At 35.5% G+C, this 16,178-nt stretch overlaps 1 protein-coding gene across 5 annotated transcripts in view; it reads left to right on the forward strand.

The window, feature by feature from the left end:
• Nucleotides 1-16,178, forward strand: part of AKT3 (AKT serine/threonine kinase 3) — a 137,326-nt gene that overhangs the window by 79,674 nt on the left and 41,474 nt on the right. For all 5 annotated transcript variants that reach the window (XM_015857621.2, XM_015857620.2, XM_085541262.1 and 2 more), the window contains exons 4-6: nucleotides 8,588-8,699; nucleotides 9,871-10,015; nucleotides 14,909-15,040. In XM_015857621.2, the coding sequence (XP_015713107.2) occupies nucleotides 8,588-8,699; nucleotides 9,871-10,015; nucleotides 14,909-15,040 (389 nt within the window). The remainder of the gene's footprint in view (nucleotides 1-8,587; nucleotides 8,700-9,870; nucleotides 10,016-14,908; nucleotides 15,041-16,178) is intronic.

The raw sequence follows: 16,178 nt of genomic DNA on the forward strand, positions 1-16,178 counted from the left end.
GCTCTGGTTTCTCTCCTGTGGAGCTACTGTATTTTATACCATAGAGAGCCCAATTTGGAACCTAGTTCAAAGTCAGCCAGCTCTTTTCAGGTACAGAAAAGCAGTTGCAAGTAATCAAGTTAGTGGAGCTTCAAGAGACACAGTTGATTGACTGAGTCATGGTAATGGAGTGGGTGTGCATTTCTGCCCACCTCAAAATATGTTAATTTAAATTGCTTTTGCTTAGGCATTAATGCAGTCAGAACCAGTCTAAAAATATTTTTGATTCAATTGCTGTAACTTTTTGGTATAGGCAAGGGACTCTATTAGTCTTCTGTAGAAAAAAAGCTAGTACTCTGGTTGTCCCCATGACAGAATTTGTACCCCCAGAGGTCCCAGAAAAGAACAACATGATCTCACAACACCGTTTCTAAGTGGTCCAGTGCTGTCAAAGCAGAATCAGTACTGCTTTGTGTAAACTGCATTGGTTTTCAATGGGAAGAAGTGGTGGTTCTTTCCAGTTCTATTTAAGGAGCTTTTGTGGCCTTACTGACACAAAAGCAGACACAAAAGAGAAACCACTGAAAACCACCCCCCAAAAAAAATTTGCACACATCCAGTGAGTGTGTAAGTGATCATATAACACATTTGGGGTGAGGTGTCTGTACAAACTGGCCTTTTGCCTTCATTTTTGATCATCATGTGGAGAATAATTGGAATGAGATATATCCGTTTAATGATAGCCTTTGAGCTTTGGCCAAAAATGATGTCACTTGTAATTTCTGTGGTATCTTGAAATATTTTACTTTCCAAGCACTCTGTGATACAGGTGAAATAAATTCAAGTTATTGCTAGAAGATACTCTTTTATAAAATATTTTTCTTAATTTTATTTTTCTTCACTACAGAAACGATTGCAGATGAACCATAGCTACTCTCAATGAAAAATCTGTACTACTTTTTACTAATCATAATCTTTACATTGTCCAGAGACAAGGTTTATTATTTTGGGGATATAAAAATATAATCAACATAAAAATTGAAGTGTTTTTAGGGAATAATGTTAGGGTTCTAAAGAATTCAGAGTACATTCTTTAAAGAAATGAGTAGGAAATACATGTACATGTATATATCAACTTATCCATGAAGATACTTTGCCATTAGGCATGACTTTATTCCAGGAACTCCACAGTTAATTTTTCAATAACATTTGAGTTTGAAGTCCTAGGTGTTTTTGGTTGTCACAGCAGTGGATGACGTGAATACACAGATATGCATCCAATTAGTTTCTTATAATTACAGCACAGGTTTAAATCCAAAGTAATAATAGTACAATTGAATAGATAATATTCATTCAACACTGCAAATAATTATGGGAAGAAAAAAAGCACTGTATATATAATGTGCTGAATACGCAAATATGTCTGTAGAAATTCAAACTCAGATCTAATTTGTTACCAGTGTTAATGCAGGGTGTATGTATGTTTGTCTTTCTGGAAAACTGGACCAGTGATTTTCTTTGAGAGGTTTGTGAAGTACCTTATGAACTGTTTTAAGGTGGCATAGTTGGTATTCAGTCATTTGACTTAGAAGTTTGGATTCACTTGTTAGCTTGGATCATGAATGAGATCCTCAGACTTCAGTTTTACTGTGGTCTTTTCATAAGTAATGCCTCCTATTTATTTCCATGGAAACAACAGATAAAAGAGCATGATAACGCAGCAACAAAATGCAATATTGTTAGGAAGGTTCAGCCATGCTACCAATATATACTTCTGATCCATGTGCCAGCATTATAAAATAGGAGGCATTACTTTTGGAGCAGCTCTCGGACAGTGCTTTGTCAGACATCAGTTTACCATTCTGTAATCCCCAGTTATCTCTTAAGTAGAGCCTGGTATAAGCATGGCAAGTAAAAAAGTATATTGTGAGGTCTTTTTATCCTGGTGTGATACATCGATTTGCATAAATGAAATTGAGATGTTAGTATGAAAGAGAGAGGGATGCATTATGTTACTGTCTTCTGTGAAGACAAGAAAAACCTCAGGCAAAGCCTGACAATAATATGTGGAGATCTCTCATTGTCATTCTCTCTTTGCATGAAGGGATGACTAGCAAACTAGTTGTCATGATAGAAAGGCAAGGGCACTACTTCAGTACTCTTCGGAGTGCTGGAAATAAATGACTTTCCAATGTGGTGAAGTGCATCAAGGATGGTCTTTTTCAATTTCAAGGAAAATAATTTTTTTTTTTTGGTGTTTATTATTCAGTCATATATGTTGTTGCTGTTATAGCATCGAAGCGCATACAAGTTCGAGTCATGAGCCAAGCTCCACAGGAGTGGGATTTCTACCCATACGGAACAAAAAGTCAGTTCCTGCTCCAAAATACTAAAATTCCAAATATAAAACAAGGGATAGCAGATGGATGCAAACAGATGGGGGGAGTATGAGAAAACAATGAGACAGTATTAGCCTATAGTATAAGCAGTGGTCTCAGCACATTAACAACGTATCCACATAACTGTCCAGGTTAGAGTTTTACTCTCTTCTTACTTCCCTATTACTATTCTCTCTCCTTACTTCCTGTTTTTAAGAGGTCATGATGAAGTAGAGTTTTAAGGAGGATTGAAAGAAGAGCTTGCTCACTAAATAGAAAGAAATTAGGAATGCTTTTCAGAAATGGTGCTGAATGCAACAGTGGGAGGATGAATGATAGGAAAGGTCATTTGGATATTGAATAAAGAGTGATAAAGAGTATGAAGGTAGGCTGTGGGGGTAGTACATGTTGAGAACTTACTGCTTATGTGCTAAGGCTGTGTAGAAAACAAAGAGTGCAAAGAGAGGTATGTTGTGATCAAAGGGGCAACAGAAAGCAACTGCCTCTGGAGCAGTTTGAAGGATGGCAATTTTGGGGGAAAACTGCATTTTTGGGGACCAAAGAAAGGATATTAAATTATTCACATACATTGTTATGTCACCAGCCTTGTTTTTATGGGTAATATTGCGCATAAATAAAATGTAGTGAAAAAAGAGGAGACTTGAGGAGAGAGAGCCTTTTGGAAAGCCTCTGAGAAATCGCATGGAGTACATAAATGGGTGGGAGAATCAGGAGTGAACCAAGCTAAGCATGTGTATAAATATATATTTCTGTATATAAATATGCATATATACACGTAAAAGTCATGGCATTTCATATGTGAGCAAAAGAATGCCTATGTGTGTCAATGTTGTGTTAGTTATGTTACTTTCCTAACACAAGTCATAAGAGAAAATTGGATTCAGAATACAAAGAGTAGCAGTAATAAAAAGAGGTTGAGTAAGCAGAGTGTTTCAACATGAGAAAAAGCTAACTGGAGTAGGTACTGAAGAGGCAAAGGTTGGGAAAGTGAAGTATTTATCTTCTGAAGGAAAGACTTAGAGGAAAATAAGAAATTAAGGATTAAATTGCAATGTAAATAGCTAGATATGCTAGATATAAATATCTGCAAATAAATATCTCCCTATGTAAATAAAAATAAATGCATGTTCTAAAAAATGCCATCAGTAGTCCAATACTATTTATGTCAGAAGACAATCATAGGAAGTTCTCCTTTGTGCTAAAACTCAGTTTGCATGAGAAATAATTTCTCAAATATGCAACCTTTGTTCACTTTTTAATGGCATTTTGGATGTTTAACATTCCTATGTAACTCTAACAACAAATTCTGCTGAAGATGTAAGTTTCCTTTATGAAATAGTAGTACAATATTAGTATTCCTTCTGTGTTTTTTTTTATGCTGAATGAATTCATTTTGGAAAAGAACACTGGTGATGATATGGTTAAAGTTATAGGATTCAAACTTTAAACTTTTTAATAAAATCTGAACAGATGATCTGTGCTTTTTTTTTCTTTTTCTTTTTTTTTCTTTTTTTTTTGGAACTGGCAGGTTTCAGGCCCTCTAATTGGCTTCCCAGCTTTGCAGAGTAATTACAGCTTCAAGCAAACTTTGTCATCTGTGGTTCAGAATGGTGTAAAGTAAACAGAACGTTTTGAAATACAGTTTGTAGTTAGAGTTGCTCAGGAGAGTTTAACTAGCATAACTATTTAATTTAGATAGTACATTTTATTTGGAAAAGATAGCCTAACATTTTAGAATTATCAGGTTGTTTGTGGATATGGAGATAAAAGTTAACATCTGGTTAACCTCTTTTTTTATTAAAAAAAAAAATAAAATAAGAAATCAATAGTTGAGAAACTTGCATTTCTTTATTCTGGCTCTGTTTCATTTTTCCATTTCTTATACAGATCCAAAAATGGCCAACTAAGTACTACAGACTTGTTGGAATTGAGTTGTTGATTTCTGTAACTGATTTTGTATTTTGCTGCTTTGAACAAATGTTCTGCCTCAAGGCTTTGTATCCCCTCTAATATTAAGGGGGAAATTTTTCATGACTAATGTTTAATCCCAAGCAAGACAGAAAGCTTTAGGATTAAAATGTGTAATTCCAAGTTGTAGATGGCTAGCATACAAGAACACAAAGTTGAGTCTGTCTGTTTACTGGCTTACTCATCTTTTTGAATGATAATTTAGACTTCCAACTGTTTGGAGTTGAGATTCAGCCCTTTAATTACATATGTTTATGTATAGTAGCAAACTTGAAGACATTATGGTAGAGTGTTCTCTCCTTTTGGTAATGACCCAACTATCACTCAGGCTTTCTGAGCCAGATTTCAGTAGCCAGTTTCACTCATTCTTTTATGCTTTTGTAGTTTCCAAACTATTCTGTCTAAAACTACTACATTTTTTTTCCCCCAGTAATTAGTAGAAAAATATTTTGGTAATTAGCAGTAAGTGTGTATTAGAGTACTTATTCATCTTAATAGATTTATTCATTTTCTTACCCTTAGGTGAAAGACATGCACAAACAAATTTTTATTCAATGTTGCAGTCGTGGCAGGAATGTTGTTTATCCCATACATTTGTATACAGCAGCCTGTGAAACATGTGAGTGACTAAATATCAGCAGACTTCAGTTACTTTTATGTACTTGAGCAGGCTGAGTAGCACACACCACTTTTAGAAATACACTAGTTCTCCACTTCTTTCCAAAACTCTTTTTGTTTCAGTAATTGAGGACATTTGTGTGTTCACTTTTATCCTTATAAATGGAAATTATATATTTATCCACTTTTAATAGAATATTTCAGAAAGCTCTGTAAGGTTTGCTTGATGTTATTTTTCAATAGCATCCTTCTAACCATTTCAGATATCATTTTTTAAATGTTTTCATTTCCCTTTTCATTTGCGACAGCATTTTTTCTTGTACATTTAATTGATCATGTTGATCATCCATAATGAAAACCTGTGAGAGTTAAGGACTCTGTGGTATTTACAGACCTTAGTATATGCATCCACAGCTAAAGTAGTTGTTCTTATTAATGAAGTGCATTATCACTTTGAGAAATCTCTGAAGAAAAATTAATATGTAGTACCAGCACTTTGAGAAATCTCTGAAGAAAAATTAATATGTAGTACCAGTAATGTGTGTACAGCTTGGTACAGACTTAAATGGATGAATATACAAAAAATATATAGATAATATATTAATTATGCAAATTGGTCTCTCAACTAACAAATTGTCTAGTTCTCTCTTGCAGTCTCCCCATTCCAGTTGCTATTTCTTGCTGCTGTTCCTGATGACTCTTCTTTTTTCCTACTGGTCTTTCTTTTCCACAAAGGCTTCAGTCTTTTGCCATTTGCATCCCTCTACCTTTATTCCCTCGTCTTTTGTTCTGACATCTCTTCTTTAAATTATTTTTGCTGTATGATATTGTTCCATATTGGATTTTGCCTTAACCATGTAGCTTCTTTTTAGCACTGTCTGAGGTTAGCAAGAACCAGCACAGACATAGGAGAAAGAGCAGAGCAACTATATAGATGGGAGATAGCTGTAGCCTCTGGGTTACTGCAAAGATTTTTAAGAATTTTATGGTCTAGTAAGTGTTAATGCAGGGTTTTTTTTTTTTGTTTTTTTTTTTTTCTTCTTTTTTGTTTTTTAAAACCAGTCTCCCCTGTGCTCTTTTCTCTCTTGCAGATAGAATGGACAGTTGTGTTACATTTTCATAGGAATACTGGAAGGATATCAAAGGTCTTGGTTTGCCAAGTTTCAAGTCTTGTCTCCAAAATGTAGTATTTTCCAGCAGTGTGCAGCTTTAGGCAAACATCCAGCAAAGGAAGTTTCAGCCTACATGATTGAAGTGTGATAGGATTAAAGATGATAGAATGGTTTAGTCAGGGGGCAGGATCAGGTAATCCTAGAACAGACATGTGTGCAGTCTCTTCTGGTATAAAAGTAGCCCTATGCATTTCTTAAAGCTGCAGCTGAGAATATAAGAAAACAAATAGTGTAGTATTCCTAGAGTCCCTATCACTGATTTGGTAACTTGGGCTTCCAATTGTATGCATGAGGAGAGGAGTTCTTTGATCTCAGAGTCCTTGCACCCAGCTGTGAGCCTGGTATATATCCTAAGTAGCTCCACTTCATCATGGTTCCAAAGTTGCCTTCATCTGCTTCTGTCCTTCTTGGTTTTCTTTCACCTTTTGTGTGAAGTTCCCTCTTCCCATGTCCATTCAACTGTAGCACCTTCCTCTTAAAAACAAAACAAAACGTGTCAGCTTACGCTACAGTTCTTAAATCGTGTTCTGAAATCACAGAGAACCCTCTAATGTCAGAACTTCCCTGTCTGAATTGAGGATGTGGCACAAGTAAGTCTGATAATGCTTGCTTGATAACAGCCAGAGGCCACTTCTCAGATAAAGTGTTCTTTAGATCTTCAGGTACACAAATTAATACCTTGAGCAAAGGCATTAAGATTGTTCTACATTAGTAATATAAAAGAGAATTGCTTTATTGTATTTCCAGTTTGTATCTGCATTTCAGGAGGTCTGCTTTATGTCGTTTGTACAATTAACACTCGCAACAGGCTTAAGAGAGAAAAGTGAAACAGGGTAGCAGGCACTGAAGTATGTTGAGTGTTTAGAAATTCATTTGATCTGATGCAGCTCCTTCGACAGTATTTAAAAATAATTCCTGTAAAATTATGGATGATAGTTGGGGTGTCAGGACTCTGAATTTACGAAAAAAAAAAAAAAAGAAAGCCAAGATGAAGTACATCTGTGAAAGAACAAACTGTCTTGAGAAGTGGTATGTGTCATATAGCGTGACTTCTGTAAAATACTGATGTTATCTAGGGTAAATAAAATGTAAAGTGAAAGGGCAAGATTTTATGGTAAGTTACAGTGAACACCATCAGCTTCATCAGGGAAAGGTGTGGGCTAGCCGGTAGCTTGCAGCTCTATAAAAATAAAGTTACAGTAGTTAGTAACTGAACAGGAAATCATTTGCTGTATTCATCACTGAATGATTTTGTTTACTGGATCAGTCATTTTATATCACATTCTTGTTGAATTAACAGAACATGGGCTGTGATGTTTGTGTTAGATTTATGGTAACTGCAGAAAAGCAAATCACTCTTTTGACAGAGTAACCTTATCTTCACCAAAAAAGAAAAAAAGAATAGAAAAAAAAATAGAAAAAAAAACGTTTGCATGAATAAGAGTTTTAGTTGGTCAGAGTAGGTCAGTGTTTTGCATCATACAAGTGTAGTGTTTTAGTGTAGTGTGCTGTGTTGTGAAGTCTAACGTCAAACATCAAGTCTCATCAAACCACTGTCTGAATTAACAGTGTTGAGCTCTTGTGACAGAGTAATAGAAGATTGTCTGCGTGTCTAGATTTCTGAGTCAGGAAAGATCTGGGATATGAAAGCACAACCTGTGAGGACTGACTGGCTTAAGTGATTTAGGCCAAGGAAGACTGAAGAGAGACAGAGTAGTCTTCAGATATCTAAAAGAATTAGCCGGTCGAAGAAGAGAATAAATTGACTGGAAGGACAATAAATGGTGCTTAAATTATTGGAAGAGTTAAATGCTAAGAAAAAATAGTTTGCTTGCAGAGATTTGAAATCACTATTTTGGGGGATTGTAGGAAGTGTTTAGAGAAGTATTTAAGGGAAACAGCCTAGATAGACCAGTTTCTGCCTTGGAGTGCTAAGAACAAGCTGACATCCTGGGGCAGCCCCACTGGGAATGTGGGTGGTAATTCTATGTTTAATAATCAAATTGATTTCAGCAGCAGAATTCTCTCAGATAAGATGTTTTACAATAAATCTAATTGTGAGGTGGTGGTACCCTGGTAATTGCAGCATGATTACCATTGAAGGAAAACATCATAATCCTGCCAGGTACAGGTGGAAAAATGTGCCTTTGGCTACTGCTGTTACCTTGCCCTACTGGAGCAATCTAGGATCTCATTCTTTTACCTTTGTAATAGACCTGATTTGCAAATGGAGATCACATTTTATATGGGGAACAGTACAAGTTCCATCAATATATCTGACTTGTTTCTTCTACCTTATGTTCAAGCCTGTGGTTATATTGGTGTTCTGTATTTCCTTTTATGTGCTGGCTAGGTATACATAAGCTGTATGTATTTTATCTAAGTCATTTTATTTGCTTTTCAACATTAACTGGGAGACTATAAAGGGTGAAATATAATGTATTTCTCTAGAATGTCAGCTAATGAAAACAGAGCGACCAAAGCCAAACACATTCATTATCAGATGTCTTCAGTGGACCACTGTCATAGAGAGGACATTCCACGTAGACACTCCAGAGGAACGGTGAGAGTTTATTTTTGTTTCGCTTTCAGTGTTGGTTATGCACAGTTTTCAACAGTCTCAGCTGGGACTGCTCAGTAATCAGCATGTGGAGTTCTGACATTCCAGGCACTTCTAAACAGTTATTTGAACAATTTATAAGTCAGCTTCTGTAAAATATAATCCGAGCTCGTATCTAGTCTGCAAACTGCTGGTGAGTGGGATGAATGTGTTCAAATAAGCCAAAGCTATGTCATGATATGTCTCCAAAGTGTTAAATTTTGAACAAAGGAAGACTGCTTTCGAGTATTTTTTTGCTTTACTGTCTTAGATTTTCCTTTTACTCTTAATGTGTTCTTTTTGGCACAGAAAGCAGTATGTTTGTTACAATTTCTTTTATGGGGCTTATTAGCTTTTCTTCTTTCAGTAAACAGAAACACACTCAAGAATTAACTTCTTTAAAGCACTGGAAATGTATGGGGGATATGGGATGGTGTATCTCACTAAAATATTCCATTCTGTTTTTCTGGTTAGATGTACTGTGTCTTCCCATTGAACGCGCCTTTCCTGTTGAGGTCAACACTATGATTTGGCTTTATTTATAGAGTCATGGATTGGCCTAGGTTGGAGAGGACCTTAGAGGTCGTCTAATTCCAACCCTCCTGCAGTGGTCAGGAATTCCAACTACTAGGTCATGCTACTCAGGATCCCACTCAGCCTAGTCTTGAATGCTTCCATAGATAGGGCATCCACAGCCTCTCTGAGCAACCTGTTCCAGCACCTCACCACCCTCTGAATAAAAAAAATTCTTCCAAACATGTAACCTGAATCTTCCTTCTTCTAGTTTAAAGCCATTGCCCCTTGTCCTTTTATGATCACACCATGTGAAAAGTCAGTCCCCCTCCTGCTTGTAAGCTCCCTTTCAAGTTCTAGAAGACCACAGTAAGGTCCCCCTAGAACCTTCTCTTCTCCAAACTAAACAAGCCCAGCCCCCTCAACCTTTCTTTGTATGAGAGGAGCTTCAGCCCTCTGATCATCTTAGTGGCCCTCTTCTGGACCTGCTCCAACAGCTTTGCATCCTCCTTTACTGGGTGTTTCATATTGAAGCAATGTAGCATGTGAAAAACAATATAATCAAATTATTTGGATGAATTTTGTTAAGTTTCTAATAGGATTGTTGACTTGTTTGTGATAGGGAAGAATGGACAGAAGCAATCCAGGCTGTAGCAGACAGACTTCAGAGACAAGAAGAGGAAAGAATGAACTGTAGTCCAACTTCACAGATAGACAATATAGGTGAAGAGGAGATGGATGCTTCAACAACTCATCATAAAAGAAAGGTAATAACATTCAAAAATAACTAATAAGATTAATATGTAAGTAATTCTGCAAAATGATCTAGTTGGATATAGAAGCAATAATATCTCCACATAAATTTCAGTATACTTCAAGCATAGAACTACATACTTACCTCATAAAGCTGTACTGCTCTAATTTTATGTATTTGTTATGTTGTCTGGTATACCACCTTTCAAAGGTACTGTTCAACCATTCAGGCACATGTTAACAATCTGCTTGTTTTTTTGAATATTATTTTTATGTTTGTTCGCTCTTCCAGGAGTATAGGAATAAAATATTTTCTTCAGAAGAGTGTTTGCCCACTTTCTCATGCAAGTAGAGCCCAATATAAAATTAGATGATTTACATGAGAAAGGCTAGCCGAATTTGGCTATTACTGACCTTGTTTTTTTCTGTATGGGAAAAAAAAACCTTTGCTTTAATTCTCAGTGAAAATGGTATCTTATTTCTTTGGAATCCGTCACAGCTTCTGGTATAAGTAGGAATATGTACATTGCTGTCTATAGCATGCTTATAGCTATATCTCCAGAGTCAACAGGATAAACACATTATGTTTTAAAGATTGTGTCACATAAAATTTGTGTATTATCTTGGGTTTCCATTTTGTCCCATGTTTCTGGATTTATGAACTACTCTTAGAGAATAATGAAGAAGTTGAGTGGATGTTTCTCATTTGTTATACAGAACTGACATGACTCAAAAAATGCATTGAAATCACATGAGAAATAATAACATGATTCTATAGGATTGGCTTCATTCTTTCTAGCTACAGAGTGAAACCTGTGGAAAATGAAATGAAAGTCTGCAGACAGCAAAATAATCTTAGAGCTAATGTCACAGAATGTCTCTTAATGATGGACAGCGAAAAGGAATATTGAACATTACAAGAATGATGAGGCAAGAATTATAGAAAGATCAGTGGCTGACAGCTGTGTCCTTAGGAATGGGCTATTACAGGAAGTCTTAATTCTGTCATGTTTTAAGTTTTGAGAACATGAGTTTGCAATACAAGCACAGTTACTTTATGTAGTTTCATTGTACATAATTTTCTATGTTTTTTTTTTTTCTTTTTTTTTTTTTCACTGCTTAAAAAGGAAAACTAATCATATACAGGCATGGCAATACTCTCATCATGAATTGTCATGTTGGAGAAGTTGACATTCAACTTTTAGCCTTGCAGCATAGAGATTTAGTGATGGTGCTCCAGGGTAAAATATAATAAGTGACAGCAAGACAGAGGCTGTGTTCAAGATGTGTCAGTCTTTGTGAGAGGCAGTGTGATTATGTGGAAGGGATTTGGGTTTGCTCTTTTAAAGATCTGACCACTATGCCGAGGTTGTGTATCCTGTTAGTAGAGTACAAAAACACTGAATAACGACAAGCATTTTCAAGGTGTTAAAATAAATGTGTTCAAATGTAAGTTGTTTATCTGGAACATGTGCTCTCCTTGTTCACAATGCTTTTCCCATACAACAAAATAGTTGTGGGAATAAGAGTAGGTGGAAGATCATTTCTTCTGTTACTTTCTTGTAACTAATGCTGTAAGAACTAAAGTAAAATTCCAGGACAGTGCATGTGCTGTGCTACAGATGTAATGTATTTGTCATCAGGCCAAAAGCAAACTACAAATCAAATGTGAAATAAAAAATGGTCATATTCAACACCTAATGATAGTTCAGAGTGAGGTGTGTGTAGCCACTGAAAAGCTCACTGATAGCATCAAGGAAGTTTTTTTTTTTTCCAAAACTTAAAATCCTACTTCATATTTAAAACTTTTGGAAGACTCAGCAAAAAGTGCTTGGATGGTTTTTGAATAAGGTGTCTTGAGTGACCATAATAAAGGGAAGTCCCTTTTTGTTCCTTTTATATTAATTGAAAATAGAGGAAATATTTTTTTGTAAAATGTTTCTGAAAAGCTTCTGCTTAGCATTTGTATTTGTTAACAAAATCAGACCGCTTCAGTTATATCTACTTAATGTGTTGCCTTTTTTATATTAGATTTCCTTCAATTTCAAGAATTTTTTGCACATTGTGTCCAACAAACTTGTTTAGTCACCTGGTCTTGTATCTGCACGCAGTGAATTTTTCCTGTGCATGCACCAGATGATATTCATATGAGTAGAAGAGCATAATCAGATTAAGAAGTGGGCCTACTACTTCTCTTAAATAAAAAGTATAGCAAAAGGTTTACAAAAAAACAGTCTTTAAGAAACTGAACTTGCTATAAACAGCCTGCCAGCAGCATCTCTGTGGCAACATCTCTGTCCACATTAGCTGGAAGAACCGAAGCCACCTTTTTATTTTGAAGTTCTTTCAGTAGTGTCACTGTGCCACTTAAGTTCTGCAGTAATGTTATCACTAAAATTTCAAGTACAAGAAACAGTAAACAAACTGCTTTTATTCCTTGCAAACTGTTTCTGTTAAGTAGAATTTCTTCTTGATTAATTCAGGTGAAAATTCCCAGTCATATACTCTTTGTTACTTGTTTGGGAATTTGTTTTTCAGGGCTCAGCATGAATAAGAAATGGATTTTTTTAGAGAAGCCAAAGAACAATATAATGAGTAAATAAATTCACTTCTCAGGGTTCAGTAGGAGTGGAAGAAGTGGGAAAATTGTGAAGGAAACAGAAATCAATCTTATGGAAGCCTCCAAACTTGCTTACCAACATTCTCAGGTTTAGGAATTATTTCAATTTTTTTGCCAGTTTTCAGTACACTCTCAGCTATGGCATCTGTGTTTTTATCTCTCAAGGTCTTGTGTTCTTTGGCAGACTTTTTGAGTTACCCTGCACTGAATATCATCTCTAAGCCTTCTGCTAAGCTTCTAAAGAATGACAGCATCAGGAGACTTTATTCTTAGAACTATCACTGCTACCATAACCTGCTGTTAAGCCACGACTCAAAATCTCTCAGAACTATTACCTTCCTTTTATAAATCTGCATTTTTAAAAAATCTGTTTTTAGCAAGGTTGCAGCTAGATTCCTGCCTGCTTTGATGAATGATGTAAGCAAATTTTAGACAAATGAGTTTCAGTTTGACTGGCTTGCTGCTCTTAGCATCAAGCCCATGTCTGTGATCAGTTGAGCCAATATCCTCCTTCTGTGTACCGGCAAAGGGCTGCTATTATGAGCTGTCTTTGTTCAAACTCTGATGGTTTCTCTTTAAATTCAGCCTCTCAGGATGATTGGAATTATGGGAATAGTTACCTCTTCAGTGCAGCTTATGTTCTGATAAATTTTTGACAGTTAGAAGTGATGAACTGTTATGTTTGCTCTGCATTCTTTGTCATAAAAGCTGTTGGCCTTTCTGTGTGGTAGAATGCAGTATGAAGTTAGGGTGGACTGTGAGCTGAATTACTCGTCTTCTGCCTGAATTGTATTTTAAATGCATTTTGAATTTCATAGAGTCATAGAATGGCCTGAGTTGAAAAGGACAACAGCGATTATCTAATTTCAACCTCTCTGCTACAGGCAGGGTTGCCGACCACCAGAACAGCCATATCCAGCCTGAAAGAGCCACATCCAGCCTGGGAATTTATCATGCGAATTCTGACAGTTTTCAATGCTTTAACTTAAAGACGGTTTCTTTTTCCTTGATGGTTATCATAGAACTATCAAAGTAGATACCCTGACTTTCCTATATACTGACCGCGATATTTGAGAAATCTTCTCTTTAGTTGATGAAGTAGTAGTTGCCACATAGCGTTTGTATCACAGCTTTATATACACATTATACCAGTCAGTGGTAAGAAGAATATTTTGAGAATGTTCTTTCATGGAGTAACTTTCAGAAATTCCCAAACTAGGATACATGACCTTGAATGTATTTCTTTTGACTTGATAGAAGCAAAAAATTGTGCTGTTTTTAAGGGGAGACTTATGACCAGCCAACAGTGAGACAAGAAGAGGGACTTAGCTAAGATTAGAGAAATTATGAGTACACATGCACGTACATGTGCAACAGATCTGTTTTGCTATAAATTGTGACTTTCCCTTATTAGTTACTGTTACTTATTAGAATCCGTACTGATGAATATGAGTGGAAATAATGCATTTCATTGAAAGAATCCAAAAAAACCTAAAAATTTAGGTTATAGTGACAATCCATGTAAATCTTGATCATTTCTTTCTTAATTCTCCTCATGCCCCCCATGTGTTTTGAGGTAGTGAAGAGGAATTAGAACTAAATAATCTTTTTAAAGCTGTCAGTGTGGTAGGTGATATGTAATAGACAGAACTAAAGTCATCCTGGAAGTCTATCCCAAAGAGACTTAGGTGAATTTGTTGTTCAAACTTTGTTCTGTCTGATCTGTGGAAAAAAAACCTCTCATTCTACCCACTTTCCATCACTTAATGAGTGTTTTACAACCTTATGAAAAGGTCCTGTGTTTATATAACGGGTTATTTGCAGAGCTAAGAAAAACAGTTTCATGAACAGGATACAAGTTAAAATAGGTTCTGGTAATACATCAATATATTTTTTACTCTAATAATTCTACTCTTCCTTCCTAACCAAAGAAGAAAGCTCAAAATTATTTAAATTTGAGTTTTCAGGAATATAACTGCAGAAAGATTAAGTGGAAGATAAATTTAGAGTCCTGATAAGCAAAAGGCAAGCATGTTAAAAGGATAGCAGTGTCATGGTAAATATTGCTAATGAATACTTGAATTAGTATCTGGTATTAAAAAATATTTATAGAGAAGTAATTATTGTAGGCCTTGGCTACAATATTAAAAAGATAGGTACAGTTGTAGCTGTACTACATACTTTGCCTGAGTTTGGGCAGTGGTTTTTGCAGAAGCGTTTCTGAATATATTTTGGGACTGCATAGCTCAAGTCTTGCTAATCCTTGCCTGTACTTTGCTCCTTGTAGACAATGAATGACTTTGACTATTTAAAACTACTGGGCAAAGGCACGTTTGGCAAAGTTATCCTGGTCCGAGAGAAGGCTAGTGGGAAATACTATGCTATGAAGATTTTGAAAAAAGAAGTCATTATTGCAAAGGTAAGGAAAGTTGTAGTTTTAATTATGTTTCTTAATGAACCTATGCTGTACCTGGTTTGCTAGATAAGGTTAGCTGTGCATGGGAATAACAGTTCTACTGTTGTAGTTTTTGAGGTGCAAAAAAGCAATCTGAAGCTGGTCTGAAGAAATTATTTAAATTGGAATTGTCCAGTCTCATTTGATTGATGTAACATTATTGGCCCTTATGGTTGGTGATAATTTTATTCAGTTTTAACTTGAAGATCTGAAGTTTGTTTCTAAAGTTTGAACCCTTCTTGCTCAAGTCAACTTTGAGAACAAGAACACTATTTCTGTTGTCATCATTATACAATTAAAAATAACTCTGATTACTAAGCAAAGAGGTTTTTGGGGGATATAAGCCTGACTGAAAATTCTTGAATCCTTGTGGCTAATAGTACTGGTGTTCCTAGAAGCTGACTGTGGATGACAACAGCTATGAATTGTATATATTTTCAAATATTTGTCATGTTTTTCCAATTTTTCTACTTGTGAATGAAAAGAAAGGTTACAGAGTTCTGCAAGCTATCTCAGTGTTCTTTTGTATGCCTGTCACTCTCATTCTAATAGCTTTTGAATGTGTTGATCAGTCTTGATTAAATTTGAAAGTGGAATAGAAACCTCAAAGGCGATTGCATTTCTTTGAGCTTCATGAAAACCAGCTTCTGTTTTGCTTGTTCTTCAGTTTCTTTCCTCATCTAAACTTCATGATTCACCAGAGAAGTGATGGGATTCCTTTCTTTTTTTTTTTTTCCTTTTTTTTTTTTTTTTTCCTCCCATGAAGATAATAGCAGTTTAGGTACGTTTTTACTCAGATCACAATTGATGAAGAATGAGATCTACAGAAAATATTCTATGTTGTCTCAGTTTATCTTCTTTCACATGAATGGTGTCAGTAGCAAAGCAATTTTGCATGCACTTGGAAAAAAATACAAATAAAATTAATGTTTATTAGTAAAATTAACAGGAATGTGTAATTAATCCTTAAATTCTGCTTTAGCAATATTGAAAATTATTTCAGAAGGTAGAAGTAAATAACTTAAGTAATGATTAAAATAACCTATTCATTGTAGTGTAAAAAGTCTCTATAGGGATACACTACAATCTTGTATATGTGTGT

The sequence above is a fragment of the Coturnix japonica genome, chromosome 3 (assembly GCF_054131305.1).
Source record: "Coturnix japonica strain WE chromosome 3, WE-NBRP24, whole genome shotgun sequence".
NCBI lineage: Eukaryota > Metazoa > Chordata > Aves > Galliformes > Phasianidae > Coturnix > Coturnix japonica.